Source organism: Arachis ipaensis, chromosome B3, assembly GCF_059453495.1.
Source record: "Arachis ipaensis isolate K30076 ecotype BB chromosome B3, ASM5945349v1, whole genome shotgun sequence".
Classification (NCBI taxonomy): domain Eukaryota; kingdom Viridiplantae; phylum Streptophyta; class Magnoliopsida; order Fabales; family Fabaceae; genus Arachis; species Arachis ipaensis.
Window position 1 is genome coordinate 102,382,214 of NC_142438.1, and position 21,170 is coordinate 102,403,383.

Genomic DNA, 21,170 nt, shown 5'->3' on the forward strand with positions numbered 1-21,170 from the left:
TCAGCGCCAGTTTGAAGGATCAAAAGGGGAATGTGCGCATCAATCCACGCTGAACTTGAGAATTTCCAAGTTCAGTGTGGATTCAAAGCTCCAAAGGACGCATACTGCTCTCATCCACACTGAACTTGAGAATTCCCAAGTTCAGCGTGGACCTGAACGAATCCAATGGTCCCCATGCACTCATACAAGGCTGCGCATGAAGTTTAATAAATTTTGATTTTATTTTATTTTATTTATAATTAGGAAAAGATATTATTTTAGTTTTTAAAAATATATTTTACATTAATTAGGATTAGATATAAAAGGGAAAAGAATCTTCTTTTCTTCTACCTCATTCCGCAATTTACAGTTTTCAGAATCCTAGTTTTCTCCCTGAATTATGAGCAACTAAACCTCCACTGTTAAGGTTAGGAGCTCTGTCTATTGTATGGATTGATACTATTATTTTTCTATTTTAATTCATGTATTGTTTTAGAATTCAAGAATTATTTTCGTCCTTTATTTTATGAATCTGGGTGGAACGGAAGTTTGACCATTGTTCTAATTGAGTTCTTGTATAACTTGAAAAAGCTCTTTACTTGAACAAGAGCTTGAAAACATATTCTCCTAAACTTCTAATTATCTGGACTTAACGGGATATGTGACATATAATCCTTTTATATTTGGGTAATTAGGGTTTTTGTGGCATATAAACTAGAATTGAACTTCACCTTCTAATTGGAATTAAGTGACCAAGAAATTGGCGGTTGATGAATTTTAGGAGACTAAAAAGGTCTAAAAAATTAGGGTTTAGTCACATATAGTTTGTCATGAATTAAATCTTGCATGATTAAAATAGTTAGTAAGAAAAGTCAAACTTTTCTATTTGTCTAACTAAGCCAATCACTCAATCATTGTTGCTTGATCCATCAATTCTCGTGGGATCGACCCTCACTCACCTGAGGTATTACTTGGTACGACCTGGTGCACTTGCCGGTTAGTTTGTGGGTTATAAATTCCACACCAAGGCTCAGGATAGATCTCCTTCAGGCTAGGGACCTGAGTATTTTGTCAAATCTAAATAGTTAATATCTAATGTCAGCTTGGCAACACTGTATATCTAATAATGACATTCCAAAACTATTTCTTTGCACAGTTCACTTGGATGACGTATAGCTCTCACGACGTAGTGCAGGTGGTACACCCAGAGATACTTGAGCCTCGGCATATGGCATTATGGAGGAGCGTGACAACGTTGATATATTTTGTTGTCATAGACTGACACCAGGTAGATCGAATTCTTCCACAGTTTGGTGGAGTACAGCCTCTACCACGATCCTCAGGCAATTATGTCTGGCTCCACTACGTATACATTTAGTTATGTTTTTCTTTTGGATATTAGTCATAGTATTAGAACTTCTTTTTTTTTTTCTTTTTATATTCAAACACTCACTCACACTACATATTCACGTACAAAGGTCACATTCACAACTGAATTCAACCGGTCTAAAACATGGGTGTGGTCATTTCAAAAGTACGAGATATGTAATTAGTAGTTTAGTACAAACCTCTAACGACGGTTATAGTATTAGGTTTTTTTTTTACCACTATATTATTAGGTTATACGTTGGCTTCAGGGTTAGTTTGGATTGATTTTTGAAAAAAGTACTTATGTTTTTCATCCTTTTAAAAAAGATCTTTTTTAACAAACAAAAATTATTTCACATTTAGATAGAATTTTTAAAAAGAGTTTTTAAATATTAACGTCTTTTGCTTTTGTTTTTTAATAAAAATATTTTTTTTAAAAGACATATCCAAATAAATTTTAAATTAATAAAAGTACTTTATTTAAAAAAAAGTATTTTTTTTCACTAAAAAAGCCAATCTAAACTAGCACTCAATCTAGCTACAAAATACATTTCTTAATGTTTGGTCAATCATTTTGGAATGAAGTGGTATGGGTACATATTTGGACTTGAGTAAGGGCTTTGGAAGAAATAGGGACGAGTCCAAGATATCTTCTTATAATTAACTTAGCCCAATACTCGTGCTAGTTGTATGTGGTAATTACTTGTTGGGCCTTTGGCCCCTTTGTCTATAGAAAAAGGCAGTTTTTATTTTTACTAATAAGAATTGAATATGAATTTTGAGCTTGTAGGGTGGCCCAAGCTAAAAGCTTATTATAGCTGATTGGTGATTAGCTTAGAAACGTGACGTTCGGAGTTTATTGAATTGAATTGAAGAGATCAACAATTCAACATGATTTACGAAGACAGATTCGTTAGTAATAAGAAAATTAAGACATGGTTATTTTTGTAATTTTGATATGGCTAAGTGAAAAGTGATGTTAGTAGCCCCAAGACATGGATATTTTTATAATTTTGATATGGCTAAGTGAAAAGTGATGTTGGTAGCCCCCAGGTTTCATTACTTGATACATAGTTTGTCTTCGTACGTTGTCTTGTCTCTCTTCTCTCTTTCCCTCCATTTCTATCTGGATCCATAAGCCAAAGGTATTCACGTTGTCTTGTCTTGTCTCTCTCTCAATTGCCTCCGTCTTGATTCATATGCTCTCTTATTTCTTCTTTGATTTGAATATTTTGCTGTCTTAACATATACATTCATGAAAGCTCTAATATTTTACTTGCAAATTTCATGTTGCCCGATCTGGTCCACTGCTACCCGTACCCATTGGTTGTCGATCTGGATTGATTTGTTTGCTCGTTTGATGATTGCATGCCATCTATTTATTAAAATCACGCAACCAAACTCATCTAATTTGTGAATGATGACATTATCCATTGTCAATACAAGTATAATTGTGTTAATTGTCACTAATTTGCGCATGTATGTATTTGTATAATAAAATATTGTACATTCTAGTAGGAACTTCCGTTCTTAGCTACATTTTTACGTTCTTGCAACTCTTTCTCATGGTTGTGTAGGAGCTCGCCCCTGAAAACCTTGTTGGGCATACTAAGTTGGACTCAGTGAGGCACTTCTTTGCTCTGTTGAGCATGATATATACTGAAAAGTATTTTAAAATAAGTTTTATTGCTGTTGAGTACCTGATTCTGAACAAAATTACTGTTATTTTTTTTGCAGCCATGGGTGAAATGAATTGGATTCAGCGCAAGATCTTCCTCTACAATGTTACTTTTGGGCTTTATATGTTGGATTGGTGGGAACGCTGTACTTTCAGTATCCTCTATTGCAGTCTCTTTTACATGGCTTTTACCTTATTTACATTTTCTTTTTCTTTTTCTTTTTTTTTCTTTCCAAAAGTTATTTCAGAACAATATTCGACAAACAGCGCAAAGTTGAGTGCCTTGAATTCATGTGCAATCTTGTCTGTTGTGGTACTGCTTGTATATGTTCCTAAACTTTTCCAGATATTTTGCTGATTGTATTAATGTGGTTCGTGATACGATATGTTACTGAGTTTTTCAGGAGGTGAGTGCAATCCATTTTCTCTCTTCTAATATATATTTTAATTATTGTAAATTTACCTAGCCTTGCGAGATAGCCTTTTATTAAAAATTTAGCAAGTTAGTATCCATTTTTCACATATGCCTTTCGCCAGATTCGCAAGTAAATGTGGATTCTTTGTAAAGCAACCCCAGAAGCCCTTTAATATAAAATTACATTTAAAAAATGCTCTTCAAAATGATTTTATTGCTGAAGCTATACATAAATTGTTTTTGGTAACAATGCTAGCAGCCTTTTGCTACTTTCTTCAGTACTAGAAAGATTGCTCCTGCTCCACCAGTTTGACCAAATTGTGTAGTTACATTTTAATGGCAGGTATGTCTTCAAGCAGTATATGTAGATGATGACTTGAGAATTCATATTAGTTGCATTTGGTGTAGCTGACTAGGAAAATATCCTATAGCAGTTTGATATGAACTGACTTTGGAGTTTCTTCAAGCTGCCAACAGAAATTGCGCATCTCATGCTTGTTGTGCACCATCGTTAATTTTATATTTTTGACATTTGCTTGCTTGTTAAATTGTATTATGTTGGATGATAATTGCATTACTACGTTGTAACAATTTTTTTTTTTTTGAGAATTTTTACTATTGTGTTTGTACTATTGAAAATTCAAAATGTGAGATCCTCTTTAAAGCCATAGAAGGTTTCATTAAAGACCCATATTTAAAATGTATCAAGCGACTGAAGCTAACGAAATTTGTTTTGATCTCATAAGATTTTCTTTCTAAATTGAAGACAGCTTAAAGAGAAAATCAAAAGGAAGTCTACAGAATTTAGTTTGCTTTTTTGTTGTCCCTAACAAATAAATTACTGCATACATAAGTGTATCATCAAGCTGACCAAACCAAGTTCGTTATTTAGTTTATTTAATTAGTTGTTGTTGTTTTTTCAATTATTATTATAAAAAAGAAAATATCAAAGCCATGAAAGCATATACATTCTCCTCTTTGGGGCAATTTTGTCAGGTTGGGAACTACTTGTGCAGCAAGGTTTACCTTTTTAAATTTTAAACATGCATACAAAAAAAAAAAAACTATTTGATTTGAAAATTGAAGCTTGCATTTTGGGTGTTTATTAAATAAGAGAAGATTTTAATTGGTAAAATCACTTCGGATTTGGTTCCAAATGCTTTTAACGTATAGCAAGATTTTTTTATTTAATTAAGCATTCTAAAAAGAGCAATAACTAAGAGTTTTAATTTATCCTTTAAATTATTCTCTTGATGTTTAAATAAATAAAAATTTAAAAAGATAATTTTTTTTAAAAATTATTTAAAAGTTAAAAGAATAATCAGGAGAATAAATTATGACTTTTAATAATTTTTCTTCTAAATATATGATTTAACTCAGAAAAAACTCAATTGAAGAGTGCATTTGTCTTGTAATTGGTAAACAAGGAACTTGATTCCTATTTAAACTAAGTTTGTTATGACATGATTTATTTGAAAACTTCTATCACAAAAGCGAGTTAAAAAACAAAAAGGTAGGGCTGCACATAGATCGGATAATATCCACATATCTGCGATAATTATCCGTATCTGATCCGAATTTTGCAGATATTATCCGATCCGCACTATGGTAGGATCGGATTGCGGATTTAAAAGTGATATCCGCGGATTCGATCTGCAAATCTGCATATCCACACGTCTCATATAAATAGCATAGTTTAAGAAAGTAAACCCTAATGTAATATGAATTTTAGTGTGTTGTTTTATGAATTTTATGATATCTTGTTTTTAATTTTTTATGTTGTACTTCAACTTAAAATAATTAAACTTAAATCTTGTGTTATTATTTTTTTTTGGTTATTCAAGAGAACTTTTATTGATAATATTTTATGAGTAAATAGGCTCAAACAGGTGAAAAATGAATGGTTAATATGATAGCAGAGTGAAAGAAATGAAACCTACAAGGTAAAACTTTTTAAGAAAAAATGAAAATATTTTTTTCTTATTTTCTTATTTTATTTATTTATTTATTATTATTATTTTGTTTTGAGGGAGCAAATTGGAAAAAAGAGAAAAGGACCCTCTTCGTCCTACACTCCTGCTTGCGTTTCTTGATTCCAGAATTGGGAGCGTTGCTATCAAGATCCATTGGAATGGAAATAGAGGCGCTAGTCTCAACCCCACTCCCTATTCTAACAAAACAGCCACGCAAACACACTTTCTCTCTCCAGATACGAACACCAATGTTCCAATCTATTCCTACTAGGCTACTGCCTTTTTTTTCTTTTAAATATTTATACCAAGAGGTTTAGGGGCCGGATGGGGTATTCACTCTTTTTATTTAAACAGTAAACTAACAATTAGGTGTAGGAAGATTTCAATTTCAGATAAATTAATCTTTAAAAAAAGTACTAATTTAATTTTTTAGGATAGTAAACAATAGACACATGATGTCTTTCTATCAATTCATCAACTAAAACCTAACGGTTATATTTATATATACTGTTAATTACTCTGACATGATTATCTATGAAAGATAGTAATGTAAATAATAATTTTTGGAGAAAATTTCATTTATTTTGATAGAATTTTTGATATATAGAGAGTCGTTGATAAAGGATATATAAAAATTCAAAAGATAATAAATGATTCAATGTCCAAAACTACATCTAACGAGACATGCATCACTGTAGATAATGAAATACATGGACAATTCAGTTTCGTTTCGCACTATTATTGATAGAATAACATACATGTTCACTGTTTGCTATTTTGAAGGAACTAATTGGTACTTTTTTCTTCAAGGACAAATTAGTCTAAGGTCAACATGATCTAATTATCATTTTACTCTTATTTAAATTAAATAAATATAAAATTTACGAAAAAATATAAAGTATAGCGTAATTACATTAATACACAACCGGTCACATCTCGGTTACTGAGGGGTTCCAAAAATTGAACACATATCAGATACTAAGACCCTAATCCGTGTCAGAAGAGTTAAATGGGTACTGAGTACTGAAATACACACAAAAATAGAATATGGGCTGAGTAGTTGAAAAATAGAATATGGGCTCAGAAGAGTTAAATATAAACTAATCCAAGTGATAAACAAATATTATTTAACAATTATTTATTTAATGAGCTTGATTTGGTGTGCAAAAAATTATTTAATCTTCCATGTCCCAAAGAACAATAAAGCCAAGCCCAATCATAAACCAAATATGAGGAAACAAGAAAATGAGCCAAAAAGACCACAAACCTTATACAGTTATCTACTTTCACTTTTGGTTACTTGAACCCAAATTCATTTCAATTAATTTCATTGAAACTTTCACCGAAAGCCAAAAATCCTCTCTTCTCTCTCCTCCCTTTTCACTTCGGTTACGTCACTCATTCAGCAAGAAAGAAAGAAAAAAAAGGAAAGTGCAGAGGCTATGGAGCATTGAAGGACAAAATCTTGTTGCCAAAACAAAGCAAGAAGAAAAGGCTACAATCAAGTATTGAGTTACATTCTGTCAGAGCGTAACAAAAAGCATCTTCCCTCATTTGTGCTACACCAAGGAACCAAGAAAATTACAAAGCCTCAAGCACAGAAGAAGCAACCATGGAAAAGATGAAGTCAACCATGGTTAGAAGCTCATCAACGCTCAAAATAAAAATTTGGAGCCAAAGCAAGGCTCTACAGCGAAGATTGAAGAAGTTTGAAGAAAAAAGATGAGAGAGAATGAATAAGTTGCATGCAACAGATTCAGTTTTCTCTCTCTTCTCTGATGAAGCCGCTACAAAACTCTGATGATGGAGAAGAAAACAGTGTTAGGGTTGAACTTGATTCGGCCTTGAAAGCTTCACTCTTCTATAATAAGGGTAAACAGTTAAGGGTTGAAGAAAAGAAGAGTAAGTGAAAAGCACAGAATTCATTTCTCATAGCTACCTAAACTGATTGAGTTCTTCTCCTTCATATTGTTCATTTAGTATTTTTTTTTCTCAGTTTAGTCTGTATGAGTCTCATTGAAAAAGGCAAATATAATGAGGTTTGTAAGAAAAAGCCAATGAGAGGTAAAAGACAGAGAGTTAATCTGTGAGAAAAAGTCATAAGATGTTTCAGAGGTTCTTTGTATATCTTTCTGTTTTGTATCATGATCCTATGGGGATTTTCTTATAAGTTGGGTTAGCACTTTGCTGTTGAAAGCTAGGATGAGTCCTAGTCAAATTCAGATTGGGTTAGAATATGGATTTATCCCAGATAGGATTAGGTAGATCATAGGAAAGCATTGGTGTTTGTAATCTTCAGAAAGAGATAGTGAAATTCCATTATGTTTGTGATAGAAACTGGATGTAGGCTACATTGCACTAAGTAGCTGAATCAGGATACATATGAGTGTTACTTTTTCTTCTCTATTTTGATTCTGGCTTTGTTACTCAGGAGACAAAAATAAAATGTCTCTCAACTCATCACGAGACAAAAATAAAAATATGTCCTAAGTTTTTTTGAAAAAACAAAAAGTATTTCTAAAAGAAAAGAAGTTAAGATTCAACCCCCTTCTCTTAACCACTGAGAACTATCACAGCTTAAAAATGATTGATTTGAATAGATTAAGAGAAGACTTGTACATGTTTGAACACACCTTTGCTACTCATCATTCATTACCAACACACTCTATCAATTCTACCCAAATCACTAACATTACTCCATCAAACATTTGACATTTTCTCTTAGGTCATATTTTGAAAAGAGACTTAACTTTTTGCACAAACAATATCCTTTAGCTAAGACTTGTGGGGCATATTAAACTTACCAAATCCTATGGTCCAAAACACTCAAAATGATATACAAGTTCAAGCAAAATTAAATAAGTTGTACTTCTTATTATTATAGTCATAATGAGTAGTTAGAAATTAGTAGTAATTAGTAGTTAGTAGATGAATATTTAATGAAATTAATTGATAATATCTTTATATATAGTTTAGTTCTTATATCAAGTAAATATAACTCAATAATAATATTATTTTCTAATTCTGTTCTTCTCCAAAAAAATCCAATAAGAAGAATACCAAAAACACAAACATTAATTTTGATAAAATGAAAAGGGAAAAAACATTGTTTGTATAATCAAATCTTGTCATTACACATGCATATATATCAGATTACCTGCTTAAGATAGGGTTATGATTCTTTAGTTGTCCTTGAGCTGATCATGAAACAAAATACACATTTTTGTTGAAAAAGTTTTAGCCATTTGGTACTAGATTCTTCCATAAAAAATGAGTTTTATACTCTTTGCAATTCAAAATAAAATTGTTCAGTTAATTTGTTGTTCCCATGTTCTTCCAATTCAATCATCATTGCAAAATAATATTTCCTGAACACCCCCCTTCTCAGATTTATAGGCCAAATATTACAAATGGAAACGTAAAGGGTTATGGAAAACTTAAAGAAAGAAACCAAATTAACTTATAGCGAGAAAATTGCAATAATCTGTGTTTATATGCAGTAAATGATAGATTAGCATTTGCATAGATTAAGCAACAAATCTTATAAAATACCAATTTTTCATCCTCATTTTTTCTAATTTCTTGTCAATCACTTTAACAATATGGAAAAGTCTAGGGGGCCAGCAGTTTTGTTGAATTTTGGCCAGCATGTAACCAGCAGATAAAGGTGAGTCATTGGATGAAATCTCACACCAATCTCACACCATTAGATCATTATTGATGGCTATTTGATGGCTACTAATCACAAAAGTTGCTGCCCCTAGCATTGCTCTAAAACATTGTTAATGTGGAAGCAAGGATCAGCACATGGTTATAAACTATATTATTATTATTATTTTAGTTGCAAATGAATATACTAAATTTGTATAAACTAATCCTACGTCAACGGTTCATAATGATGAAGAAAACTTTATAGTATATTTAACGTGCGTTCACTATCACTTCTTGTGTTCAAGTAATTTTTTTTTTTTTTTTTTACATTTTTGATGTTCTGAAACGTACATTTGTTGTGATAATAACACATAAGAAAGAATAAATAAAATATAGAAATGAAATCATATTATTAGCAAGAAATCTAAGCTAAAACCACCATTTAGAATTTAAAAATTGCTTCTCCTAAGCATCGGATTATAGATTACGACAAAGCAAGGTAATATAGCTCTAGGATTCAAAATACAGAGTTCTTCAATATCTGATGAGTCACGGCTTATTTTCTTGATCAATGAATCAAAACCCAAATCAGTCTCTTCCTGAATCTCTTGCAAAGGGTTATGAACTCTTCCAGCAATTACTCTGCACACTATAACACACTTCCTCAATATTGGTAATGCTTCCTGGTCGTATTCAGATGATTCAAATAAAATAATGGAATCAAAGGCTTGATCACTTGTAGCAGTGGTGAGAACCCCACGTTCACCATGGAATTCTTGGTTTGCGTTGAAACCATGCTTTAGAATTTGGCACAAACCACACTGTTCTAAAGTGCAGCTGAGGGTAGAAGAGTAATTTACTAGACCCAGGGAGCATGCAATAGTTGTTCCATAAAACCTCATGACTTCATTTCCATCAGCTATGCATCGAGGTTGCATGTTCTCAGTTATGTTTCTCACTCTTTCTCTGGATTCCTCAAAGGAAGCGAGTGTTTGTGGAGTGATAAGAACTTTTAAGACACATTCTATATGTGCTGCTGCATTGGTTTCAGTAGTTTGAGGGTTCATATATTTGGTTTGACAAATTCTTTCTATGATCTTCCAAGATGAATCTTCTCTGTGAAGTTGCACAACTGCGAACATGTGTATTGATGCATGTGTCACTTTTCAAATGTAGTCCTCTTACAAGTTTGAAAATAATACATGTGACATTGCTAAATTGTCCAAATAAATTGTCAAAATGACAATTCTTTTTACCGAAAATAGTAGTTATTATATATAAAATATTTTTAACTAAGGGTGGTCCATCACTCATAAGTTCATTTATCTATTTAAACAAGTATTTGATTTAATTTTAAAATTAAATTTTTTGTTTGAAATAGCTCAAAAAATTATGAATTGAATTGATGTGTAAATTCTAGGTTTAATTACTCTGTTGGTCTCTATAGTTTCGCAAAATTTTTAATTAGATTCCTATACTTTTTTTCTTTTTAATTGAGTTTCTGTACCAATTTTTTTTTCAATTAGGTCATTCTTGGTAATAATTGGCTTAATTGTATAGGGACCCAATTAAAAAAAAATTTGTGCAGGGACTCAAATAAAAAGAAAAAAAAGTGTAAGGACTCAATTTAAAAAAAAAATTTGGTGCAAGAATTCAATTAAAATGAAAAAAAGTATAGGGACCTAATTAAAAATTTCGCGAATCTATAAGGACCAATAGAATAATTAAACCTAAATTTTATAAATTTATTTTACAAAAATTAGTGTTTTTGTCTGTAATAACATTACAGAAATATAAATATTTTGAAATAGCATCGACTTTGTCCGAATATTAACATATTATAGATTATGGCAAAAAAAATTATAGAATCAAACTATTTTTTACAAAAAGATGATTTTGTTACAACAAAGATTTATCTTCTAAAATAAAATAAAAAAAACTTGATTTTTTTTTGTGACTAAAAAAAAAACTTGATTTAAAAGATTACATTATTGTCTATGAATAACTCTATTTTTATTTCAAAGATCATATCTAAAAAATATTAAAGAATTTAAATGTTTTAAAATAAAAAAATTATTAAAATAATAAAATAAGAATTAATCATCATTAAATTTGTAATTTTTATAAAATATATATTTGATTATTTTATTTTCAAAAATTAATTTTTTATTTTATTATTTTATTAATTTATTTAATTTAAAATATTTTAATTCAAGATTATAATCCTAAAATTTAATAATAAATTTTTTATCTAGATGATAGAGAACTGGATCACATATTTTATGTGTGAAAAAATAACACTGATCTGGCCAAATATCAATTAATAATTAGATATTTAGAGGATACAAACAATATCATACTTCATAAAAATGAAGTGAGAAAACCAAAATACATAGTAAATATAGAATTTAACAAATTGAGTTGAGTACTTGTAGTATTAAAAATAATTTTGTGAAATATTTATTGTCTCAATACTTATAGATAAATAGTCAATAACATTAGATCAAATTCATTTTAATATCCTATTAAAACTAAAATTGAAATTTACCTTAATTTTAAAATCTAATTCAAAAAATAAAACACTACAAGAAAAGAGAGCTATTTTAACATGATTTTTTTAACAGTCATAGTTAAGTGTAAAGATTAATATATATTTTTGACAAATATCACAAATGTCAAATTTTCTATATTGTTTTGATGAATAATTTGATTGTAGAAAATTACTCCTCAATTTTGACACTTATTTGTTTTCAACTTACTCTATTATTCCTTTTCTTCGTTGAGTTCTGTCAATTTTAGCATCACACTGCTCTCAGTTTAGGATCATACTACTTATTCTTCATCTTCAAAATCTCAGTTTATTCTTCAGTTTCAAGATTTCATCTCATTCTTTGTTAAAAATTTTTGTGGAGAATTTTTTATGATCAATAAGTGTCAAAATAAATAATATTTTTGACGGTTAATAAGTATCACAAAAAATATATTCTCAAATTTTTCTAATAAATTACTTTTGACGGCCAATATTTATCAAAATAAGATTTAAATTTTTTTTTACAATTACTTATATGTTAAAAATACTATTTTTCACAAAACTTTTATTAACGTATTTTTATAGTTAAAATAGTGTCAAAATTTATTTTTTTGACAAATTTTAATTTTTTTGACACATAATAATCCTAAAAAATAGTCTATATTATTGTAGTGAAAATATCTTTATATTTATAAATTATTTAGACATATAACAAAAAAAATATAACTATCTGAACATAATATAAACAAACTTTAAACTTATAACAATACTCTTCCTCTCAATTACCATAATATGTGCCACATTCACTCAATTGTGAGTTCTATACTTAATTAATGTGATCTCGCAACCATACAGTTATATTTTTAGCCATAATCATCTGTTTTATCATCATTTTGAGCATAAATTGTGACTGGATTTTGAGGGTTAGCTAAGTTAAGTATAAATTGTATCTAGATATTGAGAGTTAGCTATTGCACATAAATCATTCTAATTCTTTATATTTTTGTCTCAAAATACATAAATTCTTTTACTTTGGGATAATTTATATACAACTATTAAAATTGGTCACTTTGAGATTTTTTAAAAGTATAGTGGTTAATATATTATATAAACCACAAGGCACATGAACGATTTATACATTATTAGGAATAAGAATTTGCATTTTTAAAAATAATGCTTCAGGAAAATCAGGTAATTTTGGAAGGTATTTATTTTATTTAAATAAAAAAAATCTATATATAGAATGAGAAAGATAAAGAGAAATAAAGAAGGGAAGAGAGATACATGAGAAGATGGAGTAAGGGAGTTTATTAATTTTGAAGAGAAATATTTCATCTCAATTTTAATGAGAGAGTGTTATGTGACATGTTTTAGTTGTTAAATTAGTAATATAATAATATAGCTATATTTTAATTTCAATTTTAATTATAATTAGAGAATGTTATGTTGTTTAATTGATAAATTTATAATTAGTCATTGATAATGATACATAAGAGAGATAAAGTAAGTAAAGGAATAAGAGAGAGGATGAGAGAATTCTTTCATTCTAGAGAAAAAGATTTGATTTTAATTATAATAAGAGAATGACATGGGACACATCTTGATTGTAAAATTAGTAAGGCATAATTTAATTTTAATTGTAATTAGAGAATGTCATGTTACATATTTTGATTGACAAATTTATAATTAGTAATTGATAATGATATATAAAAGAGATAGAGTGGGTGAATGAATGAAAGAAAGAATTGAAGGAGAAAACTCTTTAATTTTGTAGAAAAAATTTTGATTTTAATTACAATGAAAGAGTGATATATGGTACATTTTAGTTGTAAAATTAATAAATTAAATAACTAATCATTGATACTGATATATATAAGAGAGATAGAATGAGTGAATGAATGAGAAAGAGAACTTTTTAATTTAAAAAAACAAAAGATTTAATTTTAATTACAATAAAAAAATAATATGTAACATATTTTGATTATAAAATTAGTAAAATATAATAAATATTATATGAACACAAAAAATAATCACTATATTAGTTACTATTTATTTATATATAAATATATATTTTATATAAATAATTAATTTAGTGGCTAATTTTTAATATACATGCAATTAAGTGGTTTTCTTTAACCTTTGTTTCAAATCTTTTTATCTTTTTAGAGAATTTGTTTGAAATTAAAATGATTTGGTATGTTAAAAATGTCACTTTAACACCTTAAATATTAATTAAAAAGAAAAGAGAAGGGTCCGGAATTGGAAAGAAGATATTTCTTTAAGTGATTTTAATAATTTAGTATTTAGATATTTTATATAATTTTTTATTTATTAATTATTTTAAATATAATAATATAAAATATTTTATTTATTTATTATGATAATTTTTTTTAAAATAAGTGTAAATTATAATTTCTATTTTTTATTTTTTAATATTTTATTTTTATTTTCAAAAATTTATCAAACATACTAAAAAATTTAAAAACTTAATGATATCTAACAAACTCGTACGAATTTAAAATTGATCAAATAAATTGGATCGATTTGAAACAGGGTGCTGGACTGCTGGGTGGATAGGACATGAAAACGATGAATTAAAGCTAGAGAATGGATCCTATTGCAAAGTTCAAAAACAATACTGGAGGAAGTCCTAATTTATTCTATTAATTTATAAATAAAAATTATATATATAATATTTGTAGTTATTTAATAAATGAATTAAGATTCTTAATTATTATTATTTAAAAAAGAAGATCTGATTACCCGAGAGTCGAGATAATAAAAATATGTGGTTCAATCTATCATATTTTATTGTCTTATAATTATGAATATCCTAAAAAATTTTCCATAATTTTATTTTCATAAATGTGTATGGTGAGATAAATTAAAAAAGGGTAAATAAATAAACAATCAAGCTCAAAAAGAATCAAGCTTACTTCAACAAGAGAAAACAAATCAGTGACGATCAATACCTGAATTTTCAGTGATACTGTGGCCTTCCACACATTTTTCTTGTTTGTCACGACATTGATGATGATGATGACGCGTTGATGTTACTGGAATACTATTAGAATCTTTGTGCATCGAAACCCTTGGCCTTCGGAAACCACTGCATTGGTAACAAGCAACATATTGTGTTTTTGTCGAAGACATATCTCTTCTTGTTGATCTTTTTGATGATTCTTCCAACCCTTTATTACCACCATCTTCGCCAGTATTATTGATGTAAGTGTAAGAATAAGATAGACAAGTCTTAATCTTAATTTTCTCGCTCGCGTCATCAAGAAAAATATCATGTGTAACAGGGTCAAGGATTGCACCATCACCACCATTATGTTGTTTCTCTGAATTTGAATCTTCTATGACTTTGCCTTGTGTCTTTTTCTTTCTATGGTGCTGCCTTCTACTTGTCATGGGATCATGAACTTCTGTTGAGTGAGGCTTGCAATAATGAAGTGAATTCTTCAGAGATAACCAAACCTCGGACATTATTCTCTGAATAATAATGACAATAATATGTTTGTTTTAATTTCTTAGTGACCGTAAGAGACTTATCCTCAAAGTATCTATAGGCTTTAATCCGATTTCAAAGGTAACTAAACAATCATGGAAACTCAATTATCATAAATTTTTATATTATTACATAAGATTCTTTATCTGAAAATTGATTCTTTTGCTGGATCATTCACTAATTATGGGATGCTTATGCAAGATATTGTTGAGAAGCATGACCTGTCCACAGTTTGTGTCATGCTTTATATGAGAAAATCTTAATAATTTTAAACTCCCAGTTCTTTTTTAAATTGAATTTCAAGCTCCCAATTTGTCTATTATTCAAACCCCCAAAATATTTTCCTTTATTGACGAATAGATATAAAAAGATACAATGTATGTATTATTTCATTGTCATCATTTAGTTATTATTATTTTTTAGAAAATTTTCCTATTTCTTTTAACCTACCTATAATAATTAAACAAAAATGCTAACCTGTCAAAACTAAGTCCAACCAAGTTATGTTTATTGTATGTGCACGTTTTTTTTAATTTTTTTTTTTAACATTGAGATTGTCTTCTCTTCTTCTTATTCTCCTATATATGTTCAACAAAATTACTAAGTACATAAATTTTTTAAGGATTATATCTCTAAAATATTGATTCACTCAACCAATAAAATACATACAAAAAAAAATCTTAGTGTATAATACAAAAATTTTAGTGCATAACACAATGTTTTGAAAGATTACATGTTCATAACATTATGACTCACCCAACTAGCAAAATATGTTTTGTAGCAAAAATTTATGTGTAAAGATTTTTTTCTTAACGATAAATTTTTGCATTGTATACAAATACTACAAGAAAAACGTTGAGTACTATCAGATTTACCGTCGAAAAAACGAATCAAATCCGACAATAAATAATTTACCGTCGGAACCTATCCTATGGAATAAACCTCGCCAGAAATAAATTATCATCGTATTTATTCATCCGGCAGTAATTTGTGTCGGATTTAGCAACAGAATATGGATTTCAAAGAAAAGAATTCTGTTGCAACTTACCGTCGAAAATTTTTCAATGGTAACATTGGCGCCAAAGAATACAGCTTCGTGCCACCTTACTTTCAGATTAATCCGAGGATAAATCCGATGGTAATAATTTTTCTAAAGTTTTTTTTGGAAAATTAGCTGGCCTGTTACCGTTAGTATATTTTGACTGTAGATGTTTTTTAAATAATTTTTTTTCGTCTATCTATAATTTTTTTTCTCTATTTGCAGAACGGGACAATCAAAATTTTGAGTCGACGCGCACGCGTTGTCGACGCCTATGCGTGGGTGGCACAAAACGCACACGCGTGGGGTTGGCTATGCGCCTAGCACCCCACCAGCACGATTTGGGCACAAACCAAATTTGGGAGTCGATGCGTACGCGTCGCTCACGCGCACGCATGACAGCCCCTCTTTTTTTTTTTATATTAAATAAGAAACTAACAAGCTACCAGAGTAATGCCAGACATCATTAAACAAGTGAAACCATAACATAGACTAAATAAACCCAACTAAAATTGAAAATTCACTTATTACCAATATAAATAAAAGAGAAAATAGGAAGAATTTATCGTGGTGGGGTGTCTTCTACCTAGCACTTTTAGTTAAAGTCCTTAAGTTGGACATTTGGTGAGTTCCTTGTCATGGTGGCTTGTGCTTGAACTCATCTGGAAACTTCCACCAAGGCTTGGACTTTCAATAAGCTCCAATATTTCCAAGTGAATTTACCAAGCCTTGATGAAGTTCTTCACAAGCTTTGAGCTCCCAAAGTTGATCCTCTTGTATGCCGGGATCCCAAATCTTTTTTTCACACCCGTCTTTAAGTGGATCATCATTGTTCCTACCGGGTGGCAAGCAATCCGAATTCTCAATGAAGTATCAAACTCTTCTCTTAGATCCAACCCAATTATCACCAGTCCAGCCCTTGCATCTTGCTCTTGAATTCTCAACCTTGATGAGCCTTGATTTGCAACTCCAACCACTAAACATCCTTCTCTTACGCTTAATGCCACAAAGCCTCCTAAGTTGGCCATCCGTTTCAAGCATACCATACTCAAGTGGGACAATAAAGCTAATACAGATAAGTTTTACCCACTCAAATGAAGGAGTAGACGGCAACCTAAGTAGAGGAGTCTCCAACAATCTTGACAAAGCATATTCAACTCCCGTCTAACCTTGCCGATGGACTTCCACCTTTTGAAAAGATTCTTCACTTTCAAGCTTTTTCTCACCGAGTTCATCCAACTCTTCTCCGCCACTCACATTATAACTATGAGATTGAGAGAAATCTACCTCAATGTTGCTTTCAATTTCATTGGGAGAAGGCTCTTTAACTCAAGGATTTCATTCATGGGTGCAAATTCATTACTAGGATGGCTTGATTCATGATCATCATCACCAAGGGAACTCGCCTCTTGATCTATTCTGTCCTATTCTTCATAGGGAATATGCCTTAGAGGTTGTGCACTAGCCTCCTCAACATTAATTTCAAGCTTCTTGGAGGAATACTCTACAACTCTAGATTCCCATGGAGGTTCAGCATCTCCTAAGTCTTCAACCACTTCTTCCTCTTCAACAATTTTGGCTTCCTCCAATTGTTCCAATACAAAGTCACATTCCTCACTTTCCACCAGAGTTTCTAATATCTCTTTCATGCTACACTCTTCATTAGATTCTCCACATACGACCATGAGTGTACTTTGAGTGTCCAAACATTGTGAAGCTAGTCGACTTACTACCTCAGTCAAGGCAGCCGTGAATTCTAGTACCTCCCTTTGCATCTCTATTTGCCCTTGAATAAGAACACCAAGAGTGTCATCCATTAGAGATTGGAGTAGATATGAGGGTTCATTACTTGGGAGGAAAGGTTCACGATAAGAGGGTGGTTCATCATGATAAGGATGTGGCAGTTTAACGCTCTCCATCTTTTCTACTTATTGCACAACACACTTCAATCCCTTATTCTCAAGTTGAGATTCGTTAGCGATGAGAGCTTCGTGTGTTTTCCGGCTTTCCTCTCGCTCCATTTGATGGATGGTTGCTTGAAGTCGATCCATTGCTTCCTTAAAATGATCCTGCGGCTCTTGTTCCGCTTAGCTAACATAATTAGGATCATATTGTGGTTGAAAGCTCGCACACATTGGAGGTGGTGTATCTTGGTAATAGTATGGAGAGGGTAGTTCTTGGAGGTATTGAAGTTGGAATGGTGGTGGTTCTATGTATGGTTCGTATGGTTCATACGGTGGTTGGTATGGTGGATATGGATTAGGGTTATATGGAAGTGTTTGGTAGGATGAGGCATGTGAGTATGGTGGTTGAGGGCTATATTGAGGAGGGGATTCATAGGTATATAGTGGTGGTTGTTGATTGTCACGAAGAGGTCCACCATAACTATTGTCTTGGTATGCATCATGGCATCGTTGTTGCTCATAGTACATTGAAGGAGGTTGTAGCCAAGAGGGTTGATCAAATCCTTGTGGCTCCTTCCATCTTTGATTGTCTCATCCTTGATGCAAGCCTTCATTGTAATCTCTACTTACTACAACATAATTGTAACCACAGTCATAGCCAAAAGGGTGAGAATTCATAGTAACAAGAGAAAATAAAAACAAAAACTAATAAAAAATAATAAAAATAGACTCCTAAAACTAGAAACAACTAACAAAGAAACAAAAAGCCAAACATATTCACAATATTCACAATAACCAATAATAAGGCACACATTTGCAATTCCCCAGTAAACGACGCCAAAAACTTGACGGAAAAAAAATGTCGGTAAAGATTTTCAAAAAAATATCGTGTTGTAAGTTTAGTTCTAAACCAACAAATTATCCTCGGTCAATGTTCAAATTGTTTGTCACAAATACAAACCCAATAAAATTAACCGAAGTATTTAAACCTCGGGTCGTCTCTCAAGGAATTGCAGGGAAGTATGTTTATTATTGGTTATGAGATTGTATCTTTTTAGGTTTTGAGTTTAATAAGCAAGGAATGTAAATAACAAGAAAATAACTAATAACTAAGAAAAATCCTAGCAAGGGTTGAGAATCGGAATTCCTATCCTCGTTATCATTGTCAATTGTGATGGTAATTACAAATTTCTCTCACTTAGTTAACTTCTAACAATTGAAGGTAAGTCAAGTGAGCAAATCAACTTGAGTTCACAAGTCTTAATCAAAGACTAGAGTTAGTGAATCTCAAGCTAACTAGCAGCTTTCAATCACCAACCAACAAGAGACTTTGACAATTCAAGAGTCTCCAATTTACTCAATCCAAGCTAAGAATGCAAAAATCTAATTTAAAACCCAACCAAGCATTTTATCAAACACTTAGAAGGCATAAAAAAAGATAGAAAATTAACAAGGAATATTAAATCTAAACAACCAATTGTAAGCATCAATGACTAACAATTAAAGAGAGTAACAATAACATGAGAAACATAAATTGTATTAAAAGAAATCAAATGTAACAAGAGCTCATAAACATAAAAATGGAGAAAAAGGGAAACTAATAAGAGAAGAAGATAAACTAAAGTGCTTAAACAAATAAAAGTAAGACAAAAACTAAATTAAAGTAAGATTGAACCTGAACCTAAAGAGAAGAAACCCTAAACCTAGAGAGAGCCCCTCTCTCTAGAAAACTACATCTAAAACCTAAAATTGTGAATATGAAAAGTGAATGATTGATCCCCCTTTCCAACCCCACTCTGCAGCCTCTAATCAGTATTTTCAAGCCTGAAACTGGGTCCAAAGCAGCCCAGAAATCACCCCGAGCGTTTTCTGATAATTGCAGTACGTAACGCTCTGTCACGCGTACGCGTCAGTCACGCGTACGTATCACTGGACTTTTCATTGGCCACGCGTGCGCGTCGTATGCCTGCTGCACAAGTCACGCGTATGTGTCATCCATGCGTGCGCATCGCTACCAGATTCTAAAATACTTGATTTCTTGTGTTCCTTCCACTTTTGCATGCTTCCTTTCCATCCTCTAAGCCATTCCTGACCTATAAAACCTGAAAACACTGAACACACATATCACGGCATCGAATGGTAATAAAAGAGGATTAACAATTAGCAATTTTAAGGCCAAAGAAGCATGTTTTCAACAATAGCATAAAATTAGGAAGGAAAATGTAAAACATGCGAATTATATGCATAAGTGTGAGAAAAATGGATAAAATCCACTAAATTCAATACAAAATAAACCATAAAATAGTGGTTTATCAATTTACCGACAATTTTTTTGGAAAATGTGCCGGTAACCTGTTTATCATCAGATTCAGCGGTTGACGCGGGCCAAGCATTGGTTCAGAATTTCTCAAAAATAATCTCATCGTAAGTATAGTTCCAAACTAACAAATGGCCCATGTTAGAATTTAAAAAGATTGTCACGAATTCAAATGAATAAAAGCCGGGAGTTTTAAATCCCGAGTCGTCTCTCAAAAGAATTATAGTGAGGTCTGCGTATCATTGGCTATAAGGAAAAATGGGGTTGTGATAGCAATTGAAAAGAAATTAAATGGCAAGAAAATAAAGAAGAAAATAAGGCAATTTAAGTGCTAAAAGCCATCTTAACAAGGATTGAAAGTTAAGGTTTTCTATCCAAGTCATTGACCACAAACATGGCAATTAAGAAGAGTTAATCCCACTTCATCATCCTCTAACATCGCAGGAAAGTCAAATAGGCATACTTGATCTTAATCCACAAGTTATAGCCAACTCACTAATTAGACTTAATCAAAGGCTAGCGTCAGTAAAAACAAAACCAACTAACAACCCTAAATTATCAATCAGTATTGGACATCAATGGCTCAAGGTCACCTAAGTCCTCAATTCTAAGCCAAGAATGCAAAATTCTACTATAAAACTAAGAAAGGCATTTTCACAAATACTTGAAATGCATAAAAATAAAACATGGTAAATTGCAAGAATTATAAAATTTATAACTACCACATGCAAGCAAGCAATAATAACAACTAAAATGAACATCATTAAACATAAAAACACCAAATTGCATTAAAGAAAAATTGAAA

At 30.9% G+C, this 21,170-nt stretch overlaps 2 protein-coding genes across 3 annotated transcripts; one reads left to right on the plus strand and one right to left on the minus strand.

The window, feature by feature from the left end:
• Positions 1-2,407: 2,407 nt before the first annotated feature.
• On the plus strand, positions 2,408-3,970 carry LOC107634542 (uncharacterized). Of its 2 annotated transcripts, XM_088509899.1 has the most exons (5): positions 2,408-2,492; positions 2,925-2,969; positions 3,085-3,180; positions 3,372-3,432; positions 3,784-3,970. In XM_088509899.1, exons 3-5 carry the CDS (start codon positions 3,087-3,089, stop codon positions 3,806-3,808), a joined length of 180 nt encoding a protein of 59 aa, XP_088366025.1. In that variant the 5' UTR covers positions 2,408-2,492; positions 2,925-2,969; positions 3,085-3,086; the 3' UTR covers positions 3,809-3,970. The 2 variants fall into 2 exon arrangements, with proteins under 2 accessions (XP_088366025.1, XP_088366026.1); XM_088509900.1 differs by lacking the exon at positions 2,925-2,969 and having other exon boundaries at positions 2,421-2,492.
• Positions 3,971-9,513: 5,543 nt separating this feature from the next.
• Positions 9,514-10,206, minus strand: LOC107633384 (uncharacterized). The gene has a single exon (XM_088507323.1). The coding sequence runs from the start codon at positions 10,204-10,206 to the stop codon at positions 9,514-9,516; it is 693 nt and encodes a 230-aa protein (XP_088363449.1).
• Positions 10,207-21,170: the final 10,964 nt, after the last annotated feature.

What these genes read in the sequence shown, in the direction of transcription:
- LOC107634542 (XM_088509899.1), top strand. Translation starts at nt 3,087, where the DNA reads ATGGGTGAAATGAATTGGATTCAGCGCAAGATCTTCCTCTACAATGTT. An exon ending in GTGGGAACGCTGTACTTTCA is followed by an intron (nt 3,181 to 3,371) that starts GTATCCTCTATT and finishes AAACTTTTCCAG; the next exon opens with ATATTTTGCTGATTGTATTA. An exon ending in GTTACTGAGTTTTTCAGGAG is followed by an intron (nt 3,433 to 3,783) that starts GTGAGTGCAATC and finishes TTTTAATGGCAG; the next exon opens with GTATGTCTTCAAGCAGTATA.
- LOC107633384 (XM_088507323.1), bottom strand. Translation starts at nt 10,206, where the DNA reads ATGTTCGCAGTTGTGCAACTTCACAGAGAAGATTCATCTTGGAAGATC.